The 25,111-nt window shown below is 41.3% G+C and overlaps 1 protein-coding gene across 1 annotated transcript; it reads right to left on the reverse strand.

Annotated features, from left to right (window-relative positions):
- Positions 1-1,215: 1,215 nt before the first annotated feature.
- On the reverse strand, positions 1,216-11,231 carry LOC142775431 (uncharacterized). Its single transcript, XM_075876824.1, has 9 exons — positions 10,955-11,231; positions 8,437-8,507; positions 7,181-7,333; positions 6,998-7,085; positions 6,058-6,210; positions 5,745-5,957; positions 4,851-5,022; positions 3,180-3,265; positions 1,216-1,239 (listed from the first exon to the last, which is right to left on the reverse strand). Exons 1-9 carry the CDS (start codon positions 11,081-11,083, stop codon positions 1,216-1,218), a joined length of 1,089 nt encoding a protein of 362 aa, XP_075732939.1. The 5' UTR covers positions 11,084-11,231.
- Between the last annotated feature and the right edge of the window lie 13,880 nt (positions 11,232-25,111).

Below are 25,111 nucleotides of genomic sequence, written 5' to 3' on the forward strand. Positions count from 1 at the left end.
CTTTTTATTTGAGGGCATGGAGTTAATTGCGTCAAGTGAGTAATAGAAGAATAATAGTTAAAGTACAATTTGTTTTGCAAATATCCCAAAATTGATGCGGCAAGTCCGCCTACAAAGAAGGCTGCAAAACTTGGTGGCTTTAGAGTGTAATGCTTTTAGGGCAGTCAGATCAGTGCTTTTGTAAACTGTCAAGTGCAATGGTGAATCTGTATTGAAGTTTAAGTTCTGAAGCAGCTACTTCGAAGTGAAACTTGCGGCGCGTTTTGGCCCTATATATATCTTCACGCGCACTTACGAAAATGCACGTTGTGAATAATAATAACACAAAACATACAATTTACCGTACAAATGTTCTAAAGTACCACCATAGAGAGTTAACGGTACACAGTAAATTTTTTTACACCCTTAAGGGTGTAAACTGGCTTGTCGCCAGAGGAACACCCTATGGGTGTTTTCAGATACACCCTACTGAAAGGGTGTTATGTGAACACCTTAGACGAAGGGTGTCGAGCAAAATGAAAATTGGGGTGTTAGGGTGTTTTGAACTGGAACACCCTTTTTCAAGGGTGTTGGAAAAGTGTGCACCCTCTGCTATATCGATAGGCGTGCGCTGCAGTGTTCCGCTTCAGGGCAGGGTGAAGTCAATATATATGTGCACGAATATCCATGGCTATATATCGACTTCCACAGAGCACTAACGGGTATGCACGGCACATGTATGCACGGCACATCCTAATATATATAGTACTCAAAGCAGTGTGCCTGTCTATTGCAGGATGCAGAGAATACACATATTTCAGCAACTTAATTTGCAGTTAAACCTGGCATGGCTAAATCAAGGTTCAGTCTTACCAAGTTAAAAATATTGTGCATATATAAAAACAACAGTGCTATGTAGATGCGCATCGCTCTCACTTTTAAAGAAATCTGTTTTTGATGCATTCTAGAAATAAATATGGATTTGTGCAGACTAAATATCAAGAACAAGTACCACAAGGCAGTTTTTCTCTAAATTATTTACATTTATTGCAAAATTTTACACATGCTTCTTGCAATGTGCATTATATCATAATGGCCCACATAATCTAATCTGACCATAACCAAGGCAGTGTAATGTTATTTAGATTAGCAAACAAGCAGCAAAAACTATTGCACAATAGTTCCGTCTTGCAGGAATGTAATATGGTAATAACTAAAAAGTTCAATGACCATGGGTTATTTGACAGCATGTGTGCCCGGCTATGCAAAAGGAGAAACATGCACGACTTGTGAAGCAAATGCAAAATCAATAAATTTTCAATCACTAATACAATCAAACATAAAAAATATGCAGTAAGGCAAATGTGCAAGAACATTACCATATGGCATTATCATATGACTATGTGGATTTTACGACAATGTTTAAGAACTTCGCAACAACAGATCTTGGTGTTGTCTTTTCGAGCTCAAAAAAAAATCTTTCGAGGACGACAAGGGTGTTGAACGCTTTACAAGCATATTGAACATTGAACAACCAGTTTGCACACATAATTGCGACAAGTCCTTCCTCTGCATTAGTCACTTGAAAACACTTTGTCTGGTCTACCATCAGCCAGAAAAACTCTGCATCTTCAAGGACGGCCCCATTATAAGATACACATGGCGTTGCTGGCATGTCGTCCTGTATAGGCAAAGTGAAAATGCATAAGACTTCACTGAGTGGCTTACTTCAAATTCTGTACAGTTTAAAAAACAGGTTTAGAGCACTTTAAAAGACACAACTTGTGTTTTAGCATTACAGATGTGATATCTATCATTAACAACAATTTCAATGTGTGCAGCATAACTATGGTTTAACTGGGAGATTAAAACAATATAATGCATCTGACAAAATGAAGGGAACAATTGTAGTGTCACGAGTTCTCTAGGCAATCACAATGCAAAGCAATGAAAATTTATGCATCCATTCGACATACACAAACAAAAAGCTGGTATTCACTGCCCCTTAGCGTGCACAAAACTTGCCTCATTAGGGAATAGGAAAAGAAAAAAAGCCTCGTTCAAGAATTTCTTCAGACATATTTAGTTATTCTACATCAGCTAACAAAAATAACTGTGTTATACTTGAAAAATAAAAAATTTTTTCTTCCTGGAAAAATAAAAACATTCCTTGACACACACAAAAAAAAAACAACAGCAGGAGAAGGTGATGTAGATTGTACCATATATTTTCATCCTTGTTTCATCTTGAAATTTATTTTTACTTGCTGTAAAAATCTAATACAATGCAACTATAACGCTCATCACACTGTTATTCTATGTCTGTGTATTTAACCTGATACTCAGATTTTTTAAACCCGAGTATGGAGTGCATAAGGTTAAGGAGCACTCAAGAGTTTGAATATGTCTCTTGTTTTGCAGACACAATAATGGTGGTGGAGGATAGCCTTGTGTAAATTTATTTAATGCACACTGCTTAAAAGCAAGACATGTCACAAAGCAAACAAAGCATAAAATGAGCCTGGGGCCTTGCATTCATATATTAAAGGAATCAAGTCACAAAACTAATTCGTGATTACACTGATCAGATAGAGAGAGAAAGTATATGCTAGCAGGAGTTACTGCTGTTTTGCAAAGCCACATGCGAAACAATGTTTAGAATGAAAAAAACACCATCTTGACGTAAAATGCAACCTAAAGTGAGTATTGCAAGGCATCATTTAAAGCATATGGACGCAAAATTGCAAATCAATGTCATGCACTTGAAAAAAAAATACTGGCTGACTGACCTTCACAATTCCTTCATTTACGTCGGTCACAGCTTACAGCCACAAAATTATGTTTTACACGTTATCTATCGCCATCTCTAAATTTGGTATTACAGTCAAACCCCTTTACGAGAGACACTGATATAAAAGACAAACGGGTATCCGAGACACCAGTGTGCCTACACTAAAATATGGGCTGATAAGAAAATGCGTACGAGGCACCCTGCTTATAAGAGACATCTTGTATAAAAGACAAGAATTGCCATCCGAAGCATGCCTCTTATAAAGGGGTGTAACTGTACTGGCATTGCTTTGTCATAACTTGACCATTGGCCTCTGCTAGCAATAGTGAGTTCGCTTTGATGCAGTTTGTCTAAATTTTCATTTGCTAACATGCAGTGACATTAGCTACTCAGTGTTTCATATACTCACAGTCTCTTGCACAAATAAAATTGACCATGCTGACCGTTCCTTCACATTCTCACAGACGATTTTCAGAGCTACAAGTGCCATAATATCTGCAAAAAATAAAATTATGCAAGGCTATTTTATTTGACAGTAATAAATAATTTCAAACTGTGATAAGAGGCAATGAAGCATGCATTTCAACATCTAAAATGCTTTCTAAATAAGCCTGGGAAGGAAAAGATGCAAGCTTGTCATACAAAATTTGTAAAGAAGCGGCATATTCTCAAGAAATTGGCTAGAAGGGTAATGTGTTGACTTCAATCACAATTGTATAAAACACAAATGTGATAGCCAGCTTTCACAGAACACGTGAAAACATATTCTTCATAGGAATGAATCTGGTAATTACACTTTCTTTGAATATAGATTAATTCTAGCCGTGACTTCTACAAAGGAGGGCCATCAGCATACTGCTAAGTATTCCCTTGTGAGAAAAATATTCTTCGTGGCCCTAAGAAAGGGTGTTACATTTAGGAAAGGGCCAATGGTGCAAGTGTATTGAAATGTATCAAAAGGGTGAGTTGGGGCAGATAATGTGAGCTCATGGATTAAACAACAATAAAAACATAAAAAAGGACTCCATACAGGCATTTCTGATGTTCAGCTATCATATGTGTCTTTCATCCTTTAGGCTGTTCAAAACAGTAAGTGTAAAGTTGGCAGTCTGTACAGGTTCATCCATTTATCAGATGTGTAGCACTTGAAAGAAAACATGGACAGCACACACAAATGAGCTCTGAAGTGCAAACTTAGGGCACATTGAAACAACTTTTCTTTTAGGTTGTGATACATATGGCCTCCTAATATACAGCCTCCTGTGATTTGACCTCCTGTGATAAGTTAGCCTTCTGATACATATGGACGCAATTCCACTCTGCTAGCCTTTAAGTGAGGAGCTGCATAAAATCTCTTTTCACGAGAGCAAGGATGTGTGGCTGCCAACATTTCAAGTACCCTTGCATGTGTGTGCTGCGAACAGACTTTTCAGGGCCATTTTTCTTCAGCTTCTACAATTATTAGAAGCTGTGTCATTACAAGAAAGCAAGAAATGATACACAAATAAAGCAAACAATAAATTTGAAAGCACTGAATTTTAAAAAAAATCATAAAAGGTATACAAAAGGTAAGTAATACATAAGTACACAAACATGTTTTACTCTCTCTGCAGATTTATATTTTTAGAATGAAGATGAGCTATTTATGATAATGCAGATTGCAATTTTATGTACCACAAAAAAAAGTAGGTCAACACAAGAACATAGTGCTAAAAAAGTATGTGACCTGAGCAATGTAACTGATTGAATTCACTAGGAGTAAGCCAGAGTAACTCTGATTTAAGTGGCAAAAGCTCCTTGAACAGCTTGGGCTAGTTTCATGAAAGACAGGCAATTATTAGGATCCTTGATAGGGAAAACAATAAAATTATTTGCTGATAAATATTATAGTATACGGGAGAGTGCATGCATATTACATTGTGGAAAATTAACTATGGGGTTACCGAAAAACTGTAATCTAATGTCTTACAAACCTAGCAAGTACGCAGTTATCCTTGTCTGTTGTCTTCCCTGTTTTTACACAATCATATTTCAAGTATCGAGTACAATCCAAGCTGAAATAAAATTCTCATGAACTCACGTCTTGTTCTCATCCTTTTGGGGTCCATTTGACGTGCTCTCTCCAACATTTGCCTCGTGTTTTCACTACAACGTATTTTCTTCATCACTGCCAATTGGGTTAATTTATCGATGGCTGTTGAAACCTTCCCGACTGGTTTTATGTCGGTCAGTCTTGTAAAGTCATTGCAAAACTGCATAGAATAAACAGCGAGCACCATTATAAAACAAAATGTCAGGCCTTTCATGATGAGCAGCCTCACCTACATAATTTTTCATATATTCTAAAATAGTTTCTGGCGGCACCCAAACAATCTCTCTACAAAATACAAATAGAACATTGCCCACTAAATATATGTCCTCGATCATGAAATAGACAACATTCAAATAACTATACAGTATGCGCTCAAAATCAAGTCCCCATGTTTTTCTTATCTTTACTGTCAGCTCGTTTTCATTGAAGCGGCGTCATACGAAGAAAACCGAGGCCTAATGTTTCCACTTTTTTCTTGCGTTTAGAGCAAGAGTCTTGTTCTGGCAGACTTGATGCCTTCAGAAAGTATGTGAGGGATTATTGGTAAACTGCAGCTATAGTACAAAAGTAATATGCCGCGGGGTGGCAGCAGGCAAAAGGTGTTCAACACTCATCGCAATAGCTTAGAGCATGCAGCACTGGCTAACACTCCCAAGTTTAAGTGCACACATCGACCCCAATTAAGTGTACAGGAGGAAGGCTGGCACTGTAGCTTGACTGGCAGAGCATTATATGAGTTACTTGAAGGTTGCAGGCTGGGACCCCAGTGGCAACAAGTTGTATTCTTACCCAGTTAAATTTCTTCACTTTTATATAATTACAGCAATACAGTTAATAAACCACAGATGTACCCTACCTAGAAGTAAAAAAAAGCCAACGTACTCGCTGAAAGTCCATCATATAGGGGTAGTTCTTTTTCACATCACGAATCGTTTTCGTCGCAACGTCAGGAAGCCTCTTCCCAGCTGTCAAGGCCATTAACTTTTCCACGAGTTGCTCATCCGGCAATAGTTTTTTGGTTTCCAAAACAAGTCGATCTTCATGTTTGGCAATACTGTCATCATCTTCTGCTGTTAGATCTGTGATGCTCACACTCTGGAATTGGAATCAAATTGCAAGCTATTGATGAGACTATTCATGCAGCTTTTACAAATGGGTGGGATTTTCTGTGAGCACGGTATTAAACTATCCTCACCATTTTCCCAGCTTTTTTCCTTTGAAGCTCAGTGGTGCCTCCTGTTTTCTTTTGGGCACCGAATTTCTGGCGACTTGCTAACACATCTTCATGATCATCCAGCTTCCTTCTTAGGTTTTTATACTTATTGCGGAGGGCTACTTTCCAGGAGTCCTGTCAATTCGGAAAATGAAGGTGCTCAATATATTCATGTACACAATGATACATGCATACCTGGCCTTTTCAATGAATTTCTTTTCATAATAAATACACAAACTAAAATTCAAACACTATAAGCCCACTGATATCAGTGACTTTAGAACTGCTGGTAATGAAATGCACTTTTGATAAATATATCCAAAGCATTCACTAGTTGCAAAACATTCACAAAATGTCTAGCAGCACTGCTTATTTATTAAAAAGTATGTCTCACAGATAAATGGCTGCTGCAATACCCTGACTAAAATTTAGTAGCACGCTCACTTATCCACTCGTCTGGTGATTTATGTAGCTGCAGGACATTTGAGCCTTAGTATTGTGTATGCGGCCATATACAAGACCCCAACTTGTTGCTACTCATGACAGCGGCTGCGAATAAGAAAAGTGACCACTACCAATTACACCCTACAGCATATGAAGCTTAAGACTATAATGACCCCACGAGTCCCAGCTAATGAAGAACCCTCTTTTTCTCTTTTGTTTTCGATTTTACATATGAATCTGTGCACAATAGTCTTTGTAATTGTAAGCATCATACAGTGTCACTTCAATGCAAAATTAGATTTTCAAGATTGAACATATGTTTTATTAAAGTGAATGTTGTTATATCAATGCATTGTGAAACACTGAAAAAAATGTACCCAAAACTGCTTTTAAATGTGATTAAGGAGCTTTAAGGAACATTAGGGAGCAATGTGATTAAGCGTAAGTATCACATATCTTACAGCATAACAGTACTTACGTGCCCACTTCCAATTACATCTTTCAGCTGTGGATACTTGTCAAGAAGCAGGGTTGTCACCTTACTGTAGAAACAACGCGTTGGATACCTGCAAGACAGTTGAGCATCGCAGCTTAAGCTGTCACAACTTGAAGTTTAACAGGGCAGGACACTATATTTAAATGTGCACCTCTGTGTACTCACAGTGTGTGCTTGGCCATTTCATTGTGCAGGATGTCAATGATTTGCCTGAATGTAGAAGGTGTTAGCAGCGGAGAGCTTATCACTTTTTCATGGAGGGCACCAAGGCTGGGTAGTTTAAAATTTATGCCATCATTATCCCCTGAGCCGAGTGGGCTGTAAAAAATGTATCATGATGCAAATTACCGCAAGAAAAATAACACTTCGGGTAATCTTTCTGCTCATGCACACGTTAAAAATAAAGCCAGAAATTAGCAGATATTTGGGCTGAATAAAACAAACAACAAGAAACCTGCAGCAAAAGCAACACAAACACACTCAGGCCAAAAGTGCTAGACAGCAGTTTATATATCAGCAGTTTAAAAGTTTATGAGTCATTCACAATTGATTTATAGTGTTCTCAAGGCTATAGAAGCTGAAAAAGTGAGTTTGCAATAGATATTAACAGTCAAGTTGAATGTCATGGCTGGATTGTTATTGCAATGCTTTAAGTGTGCCTCACATCTATAAAAACAGCTCAAGTAGTTTTGATCAAGGTGGAAGATAAGAAGAACATGACTAGAACATGCATTTCTTACTGCATATTCATTGCACTTCTGCAATTCCTGAACGCACATGTGTAAGTGTAGCTCTAAAATCGCCATGGCTTTGAGAAGACTGCAAGTCATTAACCAATCAGTGTTCTTATCTTCTAATAATGCTTTTGATTAGAAAGTTATACAATTCAAAAATTACATTATTTGAAATATTTCAACAGAATATGACTTTGTAATAATACATGCCAAATGAACACAAATATTTATATAGCCACGAGTAATGTTGCAAAGTTTACGTAATAAGTTTTTCAAGTTTATTTAAAGGATTAAGCTATGATGACAAGATCAACACATAAGCACTAGTGTGACTGGTGAACAGCTGTTGTTACTGCCTAGAGAAATGGTGACGTACATTCGTGTCACAGCTCTCTAATTATACCAAACAGCTATCATTCCTTCACAAACATGTTAAATAACTGCAAATGAGGTACCCTCAAACAACACTGCATAATTCTTATGTAATGCTTATTGGTGATAATTTTCATTTCAAGTTGATCTTTTCCTAGTTTGTTGATGTATCATTCCGAATTGAATATATTCAATTCAACCTGGTTTTTATTACTCGGAACTGCTTCAATATGGTGAACTAATATTTGCACATCTCTACCCATAACTCATAGCTGTTCATACTGCAATTACAAATGATCCTAAAAAAGCCCTCACCGCTCGACAGGCTCAATGACCATGCTTGGTGTGTCTTGCTCACCAGTTTCAACAACAGCTTGTAATGTGCCCTGAAAGCAAGGGAACGAACAATAATGCAACTTTTACATGATACAAATAAGGGGAGGACAACCAGCACATTAACCATTTCACTACAGTCGATGAGCATGTATCTGTCATGAGACTTGGTAACGAAATGAGCCATGATGACTGCACTTTTTATCAGCAGACGTTAGTCTGCAATTGAACTTATTATAATAAGGCTATATTCATGATACTTTTGTTCCCTGATGCCAGATGGCTACAACTGTTTATGTTGGGCTGTTTAGGTCTCGTTTTTCATTTTTGAGAAATCCCATATATTGGTTTCATTGAAGTCACTTTTAAGGTATTACTTTCATGCCAATAGTGAAGTAAACGAACCCCACTGAGTTGAAACAGTGGCACCATTTCAATAAAAAACAAATTATTAATATTTCCACAAACTCAGCAAAGAGGATATTTTTTGTTTTCTTCTTTTCATATGTTTGCAGAAGGGGCAAATAAATTTCTTATATCTGCAATCCATGGCCTCTCACAAGACTGAAGGCATTTGCTTGAGAACCATTTTTCAACCAGGAGGTCAGAAAATCGTGATCACTAATGCGTTAGTATACGCATTTCTGCAAACTGGCCTGGTTCTTGCAAAATACCTTCAGCCACCTTGCGGATCTCCAAAGAACTCATTTACAATACCTCATTGACATTTCAGAAAGCTAACAAGACCCGCATACAAGTAAAGATCCATACTATGGGCTATAAACAACATTTTTATGTCTCATTAGGCACCCTAATAAACTCCGCTGCACTCCATTGGCAGTGTTGTTCAATGGTACTTCGCTAGCTGTTGGTGAGTAGTGAGTAATAACATAGCAAGGGCAACTTAATAAGCTGTATTTCGTAAAGTTGCAGTGTTACGATAATTGAGAGCTCCATCTTTTATTACTTTGGTCAGTAAATGTACTAGATATTGCTTATAGCATGGAGATATTTAAATACACGCCAGTCTTTCACAACACATTCTAGAAACTGTAAACCTATTGCTATAGCTCACACTGCCATCATTTATTATATTACTGTAAGCCCTCGCGGGCAGTTTCAGGGGTGGGAATGCACAATATACAATATTGAGATACAATGCATAGCATAGAGGGCAGCGGCAAGTTGGTATTCATACATTGCAATGACGAGGTGGTAGGTATTTTACAATAATAACGGCAGAGCTGGTTTAAGCTTTTCATTGCACCTGGTAGTGCAAGCAAAAATCGGCATTTCCATGAACTGGTACACGCTCTCTCGTACTATTTATGCACTGTGCACAAGAAAACTGCAATGAAACTTTTCCCCTGTCTAAGAATAAACCTCTGGCGCAGACACTTTGCCATTTCTTTTTGCAGAGAAGTGAAATGTTTTTTTTAGTCTTTTTATATTTTCAGAACGGAAAATATCAGGACCACCCATCTTAGACAAATGATAAGCTGTCTACTTGGGTATTTTAAGATGTTTGCAGACTTTTTACGACCAGATTCTGCTTTGGCGCACCATTCCATTTAAGTTTCACCATTTCCGCTCCACGGGTCATTTCGGTATTATGCTGTGCTTCGTGCCGGCCAGGTGCGATTACTTATGATTTCCCACTAGAACTTTGATATATACGGCACTAAAGCCCAAAATTAAAATGCTAATTGAACAGTTTTAAATTTGTCACGTGGTCGTCATTTTAGCTGCAGAAAGTTATTTTCGCTTCGCCATCGAGTTTGTGCGAAAACGACAGGAACCAGCGTATCATAGACTTCTTATTTTAAAAAAACTGCAATGGTTAAAAAAAGGCACCCTCCTAAAATTGCGTGAGTGCACGCAAGTTTGTGTCACACGCAAAAAAAAAAAACATAACCAGGGCCTTGCATGCTAGCGTGCGAAAAGCGCAGACAATAAAACAATTTCTTCAATACAATTTTTTTAATTTAAATAATACTTCAAATAAAATACTTCAAAATTTATTAATTCATTCCCTGCTATTCCACAACACCGATTTCACCCGCACCTTCCGCGAAGAAACACTGCGCTTGACTCAAGTCCCCCTGCTTTGCTGCTCACAATCACACTTCCTCTTTCACCCACAGCATACATGTCCCTAGCCGTAAGTAATATTCCAACAAAATGTACTCAAATCAACATAAGCCGGTAAAACTTAAAAAGCAGCTAGATCGTAACATCCGCAAAGGATTTGTACCATATTCGATAACTAATCTAGAGAAGAGCATCAGGCGTTAGGACTTAACATCGGACTTCTAGAATGACATCAGCTGATAACAAACTCAGACATTTCGTGCCGTTTTGCTCTCGCTGCCAAAAATCGCTCGCGCCAACAGTTGCAACTGATCATCAAAACTAAATAACTGATAATTTAAATATTTATAAAAGAGCATTTAATCTTAATAATATTAAACAATAAGAACGAAAAACTCAGAAAATTTACCTGTGACGATGAACATGACGGCGCTTCATTCCCGCTACTTTCTTGCTGTGCCATAAGAACGATTTTCGACATATCGGGTATGCTGTCTTCAGTAGCGAGGTCGACAAGTTCATTGAACAGAGGATCCATTACCTGCAAACCAACCCCGTATATTGTCAATGAACTGAAAAAGATGTATGAGGGTTTGTTCGCTACTGTATGTTCCTAGATCGCGAAGACACGGCTCAGCTGCCAGCACGCATGGCCTGTTGGAGACACGGCCTCCGGAATGCCTTGCACACACACACACGCACACACACACACACACACACACACACACACGCGCGCGCGCGCGCATGCACGCACGCACGCGCACACAAACACGCACGCAGGTACGCATAGGCATCTTTACTCGAAATAAATTTTCGACTAATCCCCTCACTATGCAATTCTCCTCACGTACACTTGAGACAACTCCACAACTCGCATCATACACGCTATATATGTTAATTCAACAATACAAAACACTCGAGAGCGCTCCAACTTACAATACACTCTAGATCGACGATAACACAGGTTTGTGTACGATAAGAACAAAAGTGACATTCTTGAAAATATTAAAGCAAGCGCCTCACTACGTTCTCATGCTTTATTTGTGCATTCTATGAAAAGTGGTGTGCGCTGACAACCGTTCAAAATCAACGAACTTTGTTGAAGCGAGTGTAGTTCAGCCGCATGCTCAGCGAACTAAGTTTAAAAGTGCACGGCGAACTCGTTCGGCCACATTGCAGCCGATGTTATCTCGAGTATCAACACGTTTTTTTTTGTAGTGGTGTGTGGGAGGGGTGAGTTAAATTACATCAAGGAGAGGTTAATGCGGTCAGAACGTAAACACAAGGCTTGCGACCATTGACAAGCCTTCAGTGAGGCCTAGCTACGATGTCGATACGCGAAACATGTAGTTGCCTTTCGACATACTGTCAATTCGGGCACGCGTACACATGTATGAGGCAGACAATAAAAACGCATGAGTTGTAAAATAATACAAAAACTTGCACGCTTAGTTTTCCTCTTAGAAACACTGTTTCGGCAAACCGGACCCCACTAGCAATAGTACAGAAGCGCACATCCCCAGCCTTTAAATACGAAACTACGCAAACTCGCAGCAAAAAAAAAAAAAAAGAAAAACGGGCCTCAGCTTTCAACGACGATTAAAAGCACTTATCGCTCTCAACAAATACACAGTTGAACAAATAAGCAGTCACTTGCCTGAAATTTGCTGCAAGACAGTTGAACTTGCGACCCAAGGACAGGACATGTGGCAATCGCATGTTTGAGGGCGACCACGGAACCTTCTTCCAAGTGGTACGTCCGCTTTATCTGAATGTGCGGTACAGTCAGCAGACAACGGATCGGCGGCATCTCGGATGACGCAGCGCACAAAATTGACGTTCCAAAGTCCTCAGCGCGAGTGAAGAAAATGCACGCCAAATACTATTCAAACGCTTCAGCACTCTGCGAACGGCGCAGATAGTCACGTTTTCAACGGCGCAGTTATCAAAATGGCGCGCACTCACGAGTACTGACGGAGGAGTGAAAGTTTGCGGGTGTGGAAAGAGATGCCGAGAAAGTGCGGAAGCATCACACCTTCTATATGCAATGGTATCTCCCTCCGCGCTCGCTTCTCTACGTTGAATTTGAGGGGGCGGAGAGGGACAGGGGGTAAACCATGCTTACATGGACACGACCTCTCTGACGCGTTTGCTGCTGGAGTCGTCACTTGCAAGCGAACGTAACCTTCCAAAGACGCTGCCACTCTTTCTCTCTCGTCTCCTTACATCTTTCATCCCCTCTTCCCGAAGGCGCTGTGCCCTGCCACGGCCGCCGGAGAAAGAAGTAAAAAAGAAGGGCCAGCAGCCGTCGTCGTGCTAACAGCGCTCCCGAAAGGAAGTGGTAATGGCGGCGTCTCCTTCTTGATCAAGCACATCCTATATTCGAGTAGCGCGTGAGAACGGCGTGCGCTCGTCGTGGCTGTTGAATTTGAGCCTTTTGAACTTTCCGGAATGTCGTTTGAGAGTCGTTTGTAGAAAAATTATTTCAAAAGTACCTCTCCTTCTTTCGATACCAAATTTGTTCCACATGTAAATATAAAAATATTTACACACATGTTGAACCTTTGCGAGTGTGTGTTCATTTTTTGTGCATTTTCTTGATTGTTCTTGTACAGTTTTCTGCGAAGCAAAAAGTGTATATCATGATCTTTTCTTATGAAAATAAAGATATTACAAAAAATAACGTTGTGACAATGGCTTTATAAAGGATTTCCTTGTTTGTGTGGTGTCGATGACACCATAATCTTAAAAAATGCAGTACAACATACACTTTGCTCCACTCAAGTCTTTTTAATATGTAAGCATGGATGCATTTAATACTCGTGCCACACGGGCAGAAAAAATGGCATTTATCTCCTATAATGCTTTCAGATTGAAGGCCATTCGCGTGGTGCCACATCACGGATGAACGAAATCGCAATCGCCCAAATGCCGTTCGTCCTCTAATGTCATCGCCAGGACTCATTTGATTGAGAAATATAAAACGACATTTGATTCGACTAGAAGGAAACTTTTCGCGGATCTTATTTACACCAATCACTCAAACAACTGCTTAAAACTTCTCTTCAGCTGGTATATATGCAATGTAAAATAAATGCGCCAGGCGCCATTTCCTTTTTATGCTGTGGATCTGACTAGCTTTGGCTTAAGTTGCCATGGTTGGTTGCAACGTCGTGAAACAAACTAATGAACGAAAGCTAACGGCAGTGTAATATGCTTATTTATTCTTTCAATTATCATTGGATGTGTATGAAGCTTGTAAACGCTTGTTTATTTTTTATTGCTATATATACTCACCCAATGCTCACTAGGAAGGTGGTGCGATCGAAATCATCAAGTCAAATGTCATTCGCTTTGGACATAACAGCAACGCCGAGAAAAAATGTCATTCGGGAACTGAGTGCACGTGTCTTCGCTATATATACCGAATGTCATTTTCTGTGCCCGTGTGGCACGGGTACACCCTTAAGTCCTTCCCTTAACACCCTTCATCTTGTTCAACAACACCCTTTTTGCCTGTACACCCTTCTTGTAGGGTGTTCCGAAAAAAAAAGGGGTGTGAAATTTTGAAAAAAGGGTGTAAATTGCGATAACACCCTTTTTACACCTATAAGGGTGTAAAAAATTTTACTGTGTATAGTATAATTTCTTTATACATGTTGGTGAAATGGGATGTCAAGCGATCATAGTGAGAATAAATGTTAATATGTGCTACGCTTTAGATGAAAATTCGTTTTGTGACCCTGTAATCGAAAACGGGAATGAAAGGGTGAAAAAATAACGAAAACACATTTTAAGAGCAAAAGCTACACATGCAGGTAGTCTAAAAAAAATGACAGGAAACGAATTTTGTCAAAGCGGTGCAGTCTCTGCGCAGGTCACCTGCTCGGAGATAGCACGTGATTTGACGCATGGTATAGTATATTGCCATGCATACGCAGAACCAAAATACAGGCGAGTTGGAACGATTCCGCGTTGTTATTGCTCGAAAAAATACCAAGACTAATTGTTTGCGTGGCTTCCAACTTTGCCCCCTTTTCCTCTTGATGCAGTAGTAGGTCTTCTGTATTTTTTCTAGGGGATGTGATGGTGGTTATGAAGCGGTGCCCCTCCATTCCTAATGGTTACCAGCACTGCGTTCGATGTACCTGGTACCTTCGAGGTTACGTTGAACCTTAATTGTTTGACTGCAAGGTTCCTTAAGTATGGCACACACGTAAATAAATAAAATTAATAACCGGCATAGCAGATTTAACGCTGTATGGTTTCACTGATTAGGCTCGGTAGCTCAGTGGTTATGGCGTTATGGCACGGCACGGCTAAGCCCGAGGGTGAGAGTTCGTATCCCTGTTGTGACGGCCGCACTAAGATGGGTGCAAAATGCAAAAAAAAAAGTCCGCATATGCGAAACCTTAAAGAACATACGCTATTAAAAATTAACCCCTGGCCAATCCCTCACTAAGGTGTGTCTCATAATAATAGCTTGGATTTGGTGCATACAACTATAGCATTTCGTTTATTTTCCATTCTCGTTGCTCATGCTTGGCTTTACTTTTACTTAGCCGAAATATAATATTACACCCACAAAACGTTCATATAATTATATATTGATCCGAAAATTCATATTTAAAGGGTATAACTAATGATAATTTCAAATTAGTGCAATGTTGCGCTAACGCGTGCGCTGTATGCCATAGACTATGCAGCCTAAAATTGAATTAGGTCGTAAAAAGTTGGCTTTCGGAGAGCTACAATTCGGTATATCCTTTACATCAATTACTTAACGGTACTATTGTTTTTACTCATTCCTTTATTTATATATAATTCATTTTGGTATTATTTCGTTGCTAGCTTCTTTCACTTAACTAGCAAGCTAACGGCCTTCTATGTTTGACGCATGTAGTGTATATCTTTTATATTATTGTAATGAATTGTGTACCAGGTTTAACGACTGTGCCACTTTGTTAGATTGCAATGAATATGTGATTGCCTGTCAAATCTCATATGCAGGCACTTAGTGCGTATGTTATTCGGTCTCGAAATGCAAGCCCTTTACACTTGTCCAACATTGAGCTTGTTGCGTTATTCATCGTCCATAAAGGGAACTTGTTAGTGGCTCTCTATATAGTTCCCGGTCCTGGTCTTCATATATTAGCACTTAGCGCACGGACACTTAGCAACGAGAGCTTGGTTTGGGGAGTTGGTTCATGACGAATACAGCACGTACAGAGCATCAAACGTCTGTTTTTCCCTCCTACATTTGTATCACTGTACCTGCAATTTTCGGCACTTACTACTCACGCCTTGTGCTAAAAAGTGGGGACATCGAAAAAGAAAAAAATTCCAGTCCCCTTCGACATTCTCAGAGGAATCGGACTCGAAGATTTTTCTCGGCCGACACTTTCTACGCATGTTCAGTGAACACCGACATGCTCCCTGATCCGCTCTCCTGTACTTCCTCTTCCTTTTTTTGTTTTCTTAAGCCTCTTCCCCGCTCCGCCCATTTAAGAAAGCCAATTGGGGGCAACTTGGTTAAATTCCCTGCCTTTGCCTCGCCTTTCTCTCTCTCTTACCACTCTTTGAATTTAATCAATAATTATTACAAACTATCCACGTTTCACACAGTTGCCACTGTTGCCAATGAAATTCTTTCGCATGTTACAGAATTTGTCTGAAGCCCTCTAACAATCCTAAGCGCTGTTGTGTGCTCGAAAATGTACATATGAAAGGCATGCATCGTATATTCTTAAAGTCCGCAACAAATTTCAAGCTTCAAACAGCGGCTTTTGAAAGAGGCAATATCAGAAAGAATTATAACAGAGTTGCAGTTCTCCATGCGTCAAGGCAGATCAATCGAGTACCATTGCTAAATTTGGTTACCATACAACACAACACATTTTCATTTTTGCAGTATTTCTTCTTTTTTGTAACCTCTACGTACATACGTGCGCAATAACATAAGCATTGTGTGTCTTATACCCGAATGCGACGTAGTCAAGAAGGGCACGCATTCCATGCCGGCCGCCGACTCGCACTGCCGTATATATACGTGGTTTCATTGTCCGCATCGCGATACCTCTTAGAATGCAGCGCACGTTTTTTTCTCGCGTAGTAGGCATCTATTTTCTCTCCGCGCAAGAACAACAAGCGGCATCGGTTTGAGCTGCGCTCGAGGCCAGGCAGCAACCGCATACGTCCAGAGTGCACCACTTGTAATAAATATCGATGTTTTAATGCTACGCCTGCTAGCGTATCACCGTTGCCGTCTTTGATTTGCTGTTTTTTTAATCTGTACTACGAAAATAAAAAAAAGACAGCGTAGACAAATGCCATAGCTCAGGCAATGTCCCTGCGATATCCTCGCGTACGCGTTGGCTTATCATTTTCTTAATTTTTTATTAGCGTGTTTCAACTCTCATCAACAGTAAGTCGCGGGTGTTGTAGTGATTAAGGTGCTCAGCTGCTGGCCCGAAGGTGGCGGGTCCGATTCCGGCGGCAGCGGTCGCACTTTGACAAAGGCGAAATGATAGAGGCCCACGTGCTTTGTGATGTCAGTGCACGTTCAAAGAGCATTAGATAGTAGAAATTTCCGGAGTCCTCCACAACCGCGTCTCTCATGATCATATTGTGGTTTTTACCCCTAAAACCACCAACATTATAAGAAGTTCACCAGAAAGACTCAACGACTAGTGTTGTCTCACAAAGGCTGAAGCATATGCAACGTTATGTAACGCCTGCCTCATAGAAGGAAATATTCATTGTGATGATCACATTGGCAATGATGATGAACAAGGACAGGAATAACATGATGATGCTGTATACTTGCATGGTGCAACGGCCATTTCACACTTTTACAAGCATGGATCACCATGGACATATACTTTCAGACTGCCAACTTAATGCCTCAGCGCGAGAAAGTAATTGAGGGGTGTTTCTTTCTTTTGTTATAGGTTGAAAATGTAGCGAGAAGGGAGTTCATAGATCATTTGCAGAGAGTGACTTCAACCGACAAAGCAGATAATAGCATCACCACCGCGAAAGTTTGTATATCAAATTAAATTTTTAGGTGGTTGAGAGTTAAGTTCAGTGGCTGTTATTTTGTGCGATTGCTTTGCGCGTTAACTTGCAACGCTCAACGAGTTTTCTTCATGTGTTGGTATGTGCGTGGGTGTGTGTTTCTTTAGTAACTTGCAAAAACACTTTCCTATCCCAACTACTCAGTTGCAGCAAGGAAGAGTTTTTAAAAATAGCCATTTGCCCTTTGTATAAGGACATTTAAAGTCATTTTCAAGGTTACCGTCGTTCTGGTGCTGCTGCAGGCTTTGGGGAAAATGATTAATAATTTTATGGTACCAAAATGCTATCTGGACCACTTTTGCGCCCAACTGGGACTCCGAATACGTGAGGCTAGCCTGATTTATTGTCTATTGCTAGGAGTAGCCATTAGATATATAGCACGGAGCAACTGCTGCAGCGTTCGTGATTCCTTCAAAGAGCCCAGTGTTGCGTGACATGACTGCATTAGCTCAGATCAAGTATGCGAAAACATGGGAACTGATGCAGTCATATGGAGACTAAACTTTTTTGGAGTGCGAAAATCTGAGGCACTCTCGCATAGCAAGTCTTCTCTGGACTTTTTGAGCAATTCTTTTTCTTGAAGAAGTGTACAGAAGATTTCAGGATTTTCTCGACAAAAAATTCAGTACATGGCTTACAATAACCTTGAATGGCTTTCGTTGTATGTGGGTATAGCGAGTAATGAGGCTGCCTATACACATGCGCGGAACCCCCTAGAACTTTGCCTCACAAAGAAGGTTGCTAAATATTCTCAGTGGTGGATTGATTGTTAATTGATTGTTGATTGATTCATTGATTGATTGATATATGGGGTTTAATGCCCCAAAACCTCCACATAAATATGACAGACGCCGTATTGGGGGCTACGGAAGTTTCGACCCCCTGGGGTGTTTTAACGTGCACCCGAATCTGAGCACACGGGCCTACAGCATTTTCACTTCCATCAGAAATGCAGCCGCCTCAGCAGGGATTCGATCCCACGACCTGCGGGTCAGCAGCCGAGTACCTTAGCCACGAGACCACCATGGTGGGGCCCAGTGGTGGAAGTCAGCTGAATTCTTTATGAATGCTACCTCAACCATTCTGTGTGCCTGAAAGACTAAATAGGGCCACTGCTTACCACTACATCTCATTCGCACTGAGACCATATTGATTGCACAAGGGCAGACCTGCTGCCACTGTCACACTTGCTCAAGGTCAGACATGCTGGCTTGAAAAAAAAAAGGAATGAGCTTCCATCCCCGTAGATTACCGCTGACAACCCATTCATTTGTCCACCTGAATGAATGAAAGGCTAGGGTGCTCTGCTGCTGACCCGAAGGTTGCGGGTTCGATCCTGGCCGAGGCGGTCGCATTTCCAAGGAGACAAAATGCTAAAGAACCGTGTACTGCACGTGCGATATCTGTGCACGTTAAAGAACGCCATATGGATAAAATTAGCGGAGCCCCTAACTACGGCATACCTAATATTCATATCATTGTTTTGGTACGTAAAATCCCACATGTATTTGTCAACGCCGTTTTTCGCAGGCAGTACCTCCAATCCTCGTTAGGATAGCGGCAATACTCGTGTTCTACACAGTTAACGACAACGATTATCTGCGACTCGGACGAATAAGGGTAACGTTGAACGCTAGTCGTTCGGCTGTACAGCACATGTTATAGATTCAAAATGCTTGTTGAAAGCCCTCAAGTGTTGTAAAGGAACACTAAAGATAAGAACAATTTTGCTCGTATTACTAACTTACTCTTTCACGATACAATAAACGCCACGCTTGCTGCGTGGTGTTCGTCCCGTTCTGAGTACCAAGTTTTTTTCGCCAGTATTGTGTTACAAACTACAGAAGATCAATAATTTGAACTCGAAGGGGACCATACAATTTTTAGATTAAGCGGAGTTCTAATCATTGGGTGGGCGACAGAATGAATCAGTGTTTTTGTAGTAAGCAATTTCTTTGTAGTAAGCAATTTTTTTGTAGTAAGCAATCAGCATTTTTGTAGTAAGCAATTTCGTTAATTAATTTTACGCAGTTCTAACAGCAAACGGAAATATTCGATCAGTCAGTGATACGCCAGAAACAAGCACTGACATGGATTTGAGGGAGCAGTATACCTTGATGTTGAAATCAGTGTTTTGCATTTGCTCCCATTTCTTCCGTCCTGGCTTGAGCCTCTAGCATCGTCGACAGGACCAAGAGCTCCAGCGTAGCATTTAAGATACGCCCGAGATCGAGAGAACTGGTGACGAACGCGTTTGAAAAAGAGAAGAAACGAGCCGGCACTATTCACCGCACGAAAGGCACATGCGACAAGCATCACCCCGCGTACGAGGCCTGTTGTTGATTGCTCCTAAAGCACACCACAGATGACGCGTCAATGTTTCGTTAGGTGAAGGAGCATAAAAGGACGCTGGTGAAAAAAGGCGGCTACGTCTTTTGAACAGAAGCTGCGAACTTTTATCATGAGGGCTGTGGTACGTGCGCGTTATCTCTATACGTATTATGTACCCTATTTTATGTGCGGCGCTCATACCACTTCGCATTGAGACGACGGACTGCACGAAAACCGCTTCTTTCCTTGCAGGTGCTGTGTTACGTTACACCAGCCTGACGATAGTTATAGCGCGAGACCAAAACGACGACACAGAGACAAGAAGGACACGAAAGGACACGGTTTTGGTCTCGCGCTATAACTATCGTCATGCCATACCAACTAGCTCAAGCTGCCACACTTCTAAGTTACACCAGCGCTTTGTAGAGCTACGCTAGATCGAATCCGAAATCACTGCTAGCCTTACTTAGTGTAACATTACCATTTGCTGCTATAGCATTGATTGCTTTGCCATTGCAGCGAAACTGACTTTCGAAGAGCTTGCTGTTTACGCTCGGGGCTCGTCCTACGCCATAGCCATTGCTTCAATGACGTGCATTCCAGAGCACACATTTTCTTTCCGCCATCACGGCACAGCACATGCAAGGCACCCACTATACCTCACGACTATGACGATGGCAGTAAAACACCTGCCATGCCACTACGCCATTCATCCTTCTTCTGATAAGCGTAGTACCCGCGACACATCTGAATGGTTTTTTCCAGTTATTTAAAGAGGGTACAGTAGATGTCTCACCACCGTTCAGACGACGCTAGCTTGTACGCTACTCGTCAAAACACCCAGGAAGCCGAAGCAAGAGCTCGGAGGGCTCGGAATGTAGAAGCAGCGCGGGCTGGCTGCCAAGACCCTGCGTTGAAAGCTCGCGAGACCGAGGAGACCCCTCATGTCGCGTTACGCTCTTCGGTGAATTTCATACAAACGTCCTACCAGCATCAGGGGCACTAGTATATACATCGTCTTCTCAAATTTTTACTACATTCTGCAATTCGAGATTCTCTAGATTCGCACAAACGCGTTTGAAACACACTATGTTCAGTGCTCCCGGCCGAGGCTGAACAAACGTGTTTAAAGTGCGCAGTCTTCAGGCAGTAAGTGTCACCACAATCCCTCGAACATTATACAAATAACGACGCAATAATGATATTGAGCAATCACGACAAGCCACTGAAAAGTTCTCCAAACTGTTTATCTGAAGCGACCACTGCAATCCTGTTATAGTAAGCGTATTAGGTAGTCTCCTCTCGAGTGGACACAAAGTATATGAGACTTGCCTTCTTAACTATAGTTCTGTATGGTATATCAATATTTGTAGCATATTCATACCTAATTTTAGATTTATACCTAACCAGTCTTTAAAGGAAAAATACAAAGAAAATAAAGCGAAAGAATTTATAGATGAAACGTGCTGTGGAGAATAACCAAGTGAAACAGATATGTCATACGCCTAAATGCATGAAACAGCTAGCGGAAGAGAGACAACTCCATTTTGCAATGAGAAAAAGTGCATAAAGTCCCTTTCTCCTCTTTATTAAACTGCACTGCTGACTAGTGGAAACTCCGATTGGGTCATGTAATGAGTTAAAGGGTTAAGACATATCATAGAATAGGGTAGATAGATAGTGGAACTGTGAGCGACGCCAATATATTAAGTGAACATTTCAAGAAAAACTTTAGAGAGTAACTGATACCTAGGGCGGCAGCATCGCATATGATAGACTCTGCTCTGGCGAGAGTTTAGAAATGCGAGTGTACAAACATTCAGCTTTCGAATGTACGGTAATAAAAAAAGCAGACCCAAAACAACACGCGAACACGTATTACACCTCCGCGGTAGCTTTATTGAACTAGAACTAACATGCAACTAAATTATTATACTCGAGGTATTTTTCCTGTTTGAACAATGCACACGTTAAATTGAGGTCACTGTAACGGACTGGCATTGAACCTGCGTTCTTTTTTATTTTTTGCGCTGCAGAGTGGCACAAGTGTAGCGCCTACGTTACTGCTGAACGCTCTAAATGCCGTTTGACTTGCCTTTTGTGTGTTGTTTAGAAGGCATTATTTTAAAATAATTGTGAAATGCACCAGGTAGAGCTTTTTTGGTATTTTTGTTGTAACAAAACTTTTATCGATAGCCTACAGCAGATACCGTAAGCCAACTACTCCAGTATTGAGACAAAATAGAGCCGTACATATATTTGTGAAGTTTTCTTAATTACCTACTTGTGGTAGGGAGCGCACAGTGAATCTTCTGAAGCTCTTTTAAACTCGTACAGGCCCCACATTTCATCGTTGTGAAGAAAAAATCAACTGGTTGTTGTAGCTTTCTTCCTGAAACTTCGGCCCCAGTTATGGATTGTAGACTTGTTCTGCGTCTTCCTATGTGCATGTATGCATGTTAGCCAATCACTCTTTTTTTTTTCTTCTTGCACTTACCTTCTTAGGATATTTTCTGCAAAAAAACAGCTCGAAAGAAGTCACATGTGGCTGCAGATTGCGCAACATGCTCAGAAGGGGAGGATATCGAACTGGTGTGGCACTTAAACTTGACCATTCTTCGCCAGTAAGCAATAAAGGCGCCCTTGGCGCAGCGCCTTTACTTCCCGTCAGACACCTTCTCCCCCTACCTCCATTTTCTTCTCCCTGTAAGGGATTTCTCATCACTTACACAGGTCCACAGGGTGTCCCCGAAACATCCAAGGCTGAGAAGCATTGCTTTAGAGTTTGGCTGCGCACCTGCCGTGGCACCTTATATCCAACATGTGGTGCTGTTGAGCTTGAGAACGCAAGTGCGCCTCCGGATCGCGGGGGTCACACTGAAATGGGTGCGAAACGCAAAAAAAAAGAAACCAAACATTCGTGCATGTAGGTGCTCGTTGAAATTCTCCACTTGGTCAAACCTAACCTTCAATTGATTGATATGTGGGGTTTAACGTCCCAAAACCACTATATGATTATGAGAGACGCCGTAGTGGAGGGCTCCGGAAATTTAGACCACCTGGGGTTCTTTAACGTGCACCCAAATCTGAGCGCACGGGCCTACAACATTTCCGCCTCCAACGGAAATGCAGCCGCCGCAGCCGGGATTCGAACCCGCGCCCTGCGGGTCAGCAGCCGAGTACCTTAGCCACTAGACCACCGCGGCGGGGCCCTAACCTTCAATTACCACAGCATGGCGAGCATCATAGTATTTTGTACTCGGGCTGACATTTTGTTGTCTTCTCAGCCCTTATAAAACAAATAAAAAGTTTTCAATTGGAACGCATCGAAACTAGGTGGGGCGGGCCATTTTTATATCAACATCTATAGAGTCTATTTTCGCCCCTAGTAACGCAGTTTTAAAACACAATGTGCCATGGGGATTGATGGCCTTTAGCTTGTGGACGGAACTATGTGCATTTGAGTAGTCAGCTTTAAAGTTGTTTTAGGATGTTCTGTTGATTATGCAATCGTACGTCTTTGCTTTCACGCGTATGTAGTGTGCAACTGAGCAACACAAAGCGTAGCAGAAAGCTAAGATCGCACAGTTCTGTAGAACCCAGCAAGGTGTATGAAGTTTCATGAAATATATTTACTGTCATCCACTCATTGCATAGCACCCAACTGTTAGAAAATCTGCACGGCTTTCCTACCTTCCAACTACGGTACTTTCGATACAACACTGTTTGTTAAGGCGAAGGCATTAGATAGTCTTAGATATCTCATCAAACACGAAATATGACTTTCGGCGTCAAAATATACTGCTTCAGGTATTGCACTCGCTTTCACTGTCTGATAAGCACTTCATCAAGTTGAAGCCAACCCGGTTTATTAAAATATCGCAAAGTATGGCTGATGGCACTGGCCTGACAATCCCGACATGAGTGTGCTACGGGTTAACCCAGAGTCATCCTTCGGGACCCAATGAAGTTTTTCTCACCGTACAATACTGCTTACACTGCCAGAGGCTGAAATGAAGTCATCTGTGGGGCATTAACAGCAATACTAGCAAAGGTAGCACGTCGCTTAATGTTCCTAACATAACGCGTGTAAGTGCCGTGATACATTAGTTGACAGGTGTCTGACGCAGTTTCTCGTTCATTTTGCGTTCATTTTGTCGCATTCAGTGCATTTTGCACTGAACGCGAAAGCGATATCTCCCCGCACGCACACACCCACACAGGCACATGTGCGCACACACGCAGGTACACATGCACTCACATACACGCACAAGTGCATGCAGACTATCGCTTTTCTAATTGCTAGCGTGTCTTTGCCCTCAGGCTAGCATCCTTATCGCAAGCATCTCAAATTTTCTTTCCCGTAAAAGGATGATTTTTTGTCCAAAAAACCAAAATGCTGAGACCAAAAGTGCTAACGCCGACACCGCCGACGCCAACACCTGAATTTTAACGAAAAGTTCTCTTGAGTGCTGTTGGGTCAAAATGCGACTGCTCTCCAGGCAAACGCTCGCTGCCCTTGGAGAATTTATATGACAAAAACACTATTGGCAAATAAGCTGCATATATAACAAGGAACTCAATTTCGTCAAAGCAGAGTCACCGTGCTATATTGATTTGTGGGGTTTAACGTCCCAAAACCACCATATGATTATGAGAGACGCCGTAGTTGAGGGCTCTAGAAATTCCGACCACCTGGCGTTCTTCAACGTTCTTTAACTACACGGACCTACAACATTTCCACCTCCATCGCAAATGCAGCCGCCGCAGCCGGGATTTGATCCCGCAACCTGCGGGTCCGCAGCCGAGTACCTTAGCCACTAGACCACTGTGGCGGGGCAGTCACAGTGTTATAAGTTATTGACATATATATAGATGTGTGTGTATATCGGGCGTAATAAACAAGTGAGGCTCCGCAGCAATAACCTTCTACACGCGGATAGGAGTCACTACCCAGTGAGCGCCATCTATCACATCAAGCGAAAACAGGCCAGGCGGCGAACACAATCTGGACACACCGGTGGGCGCAGTGTCATCACCTAACATATTCTTGCACCGCAAGTCAGGCATTCGCTTCATCGACTTCTGCCATCACCTTGAGAGGCGCCCAGCCAGCGAATGGTCGAAAGTGAGAAGAGAGCGGACGAGAGAGTGGGTT

The sequence above is a fragment of the Rhipicephalus microplus genome, chromosome X (genome assembly GCF_043290135.1).
Source record: "Rhipicephalus microplus isolate Deutch F79 chromosome X, USDA_Rmic, whole genome shotgun sequence".
NCBI lineage: Eukaryota > Metazoa > Arthropoda > Arachnida > Ixodida > Ixodidae > Rhipicephalus > Rhipicephalus microplus.

Bases quoted from the DNA above. Each gene is read 5' to 3' on its own strand.
- LOC142775431 (XM_075876824.1), bottom strand. From the start codon at position 11,083: ATGGATCCTCTGTTCAATGAACTTGTCGACCTCGCTACTGAAGACAGC. The intron at 8,508-10,954 runs GTAAATTTTCTG...CCTTGCTTTCAG, and splicing joins CGTCATGTTCATCGTCACAG to GGCACATTACAAGCTGTTGT. The intron at 7,334-8,436 runs GTGAGGGCTTTT...CATTTTTTACAG, and splicing joins GTCATTGAGCCTGTCGAGCG to CCCACTCGGCTCAGGGGATA.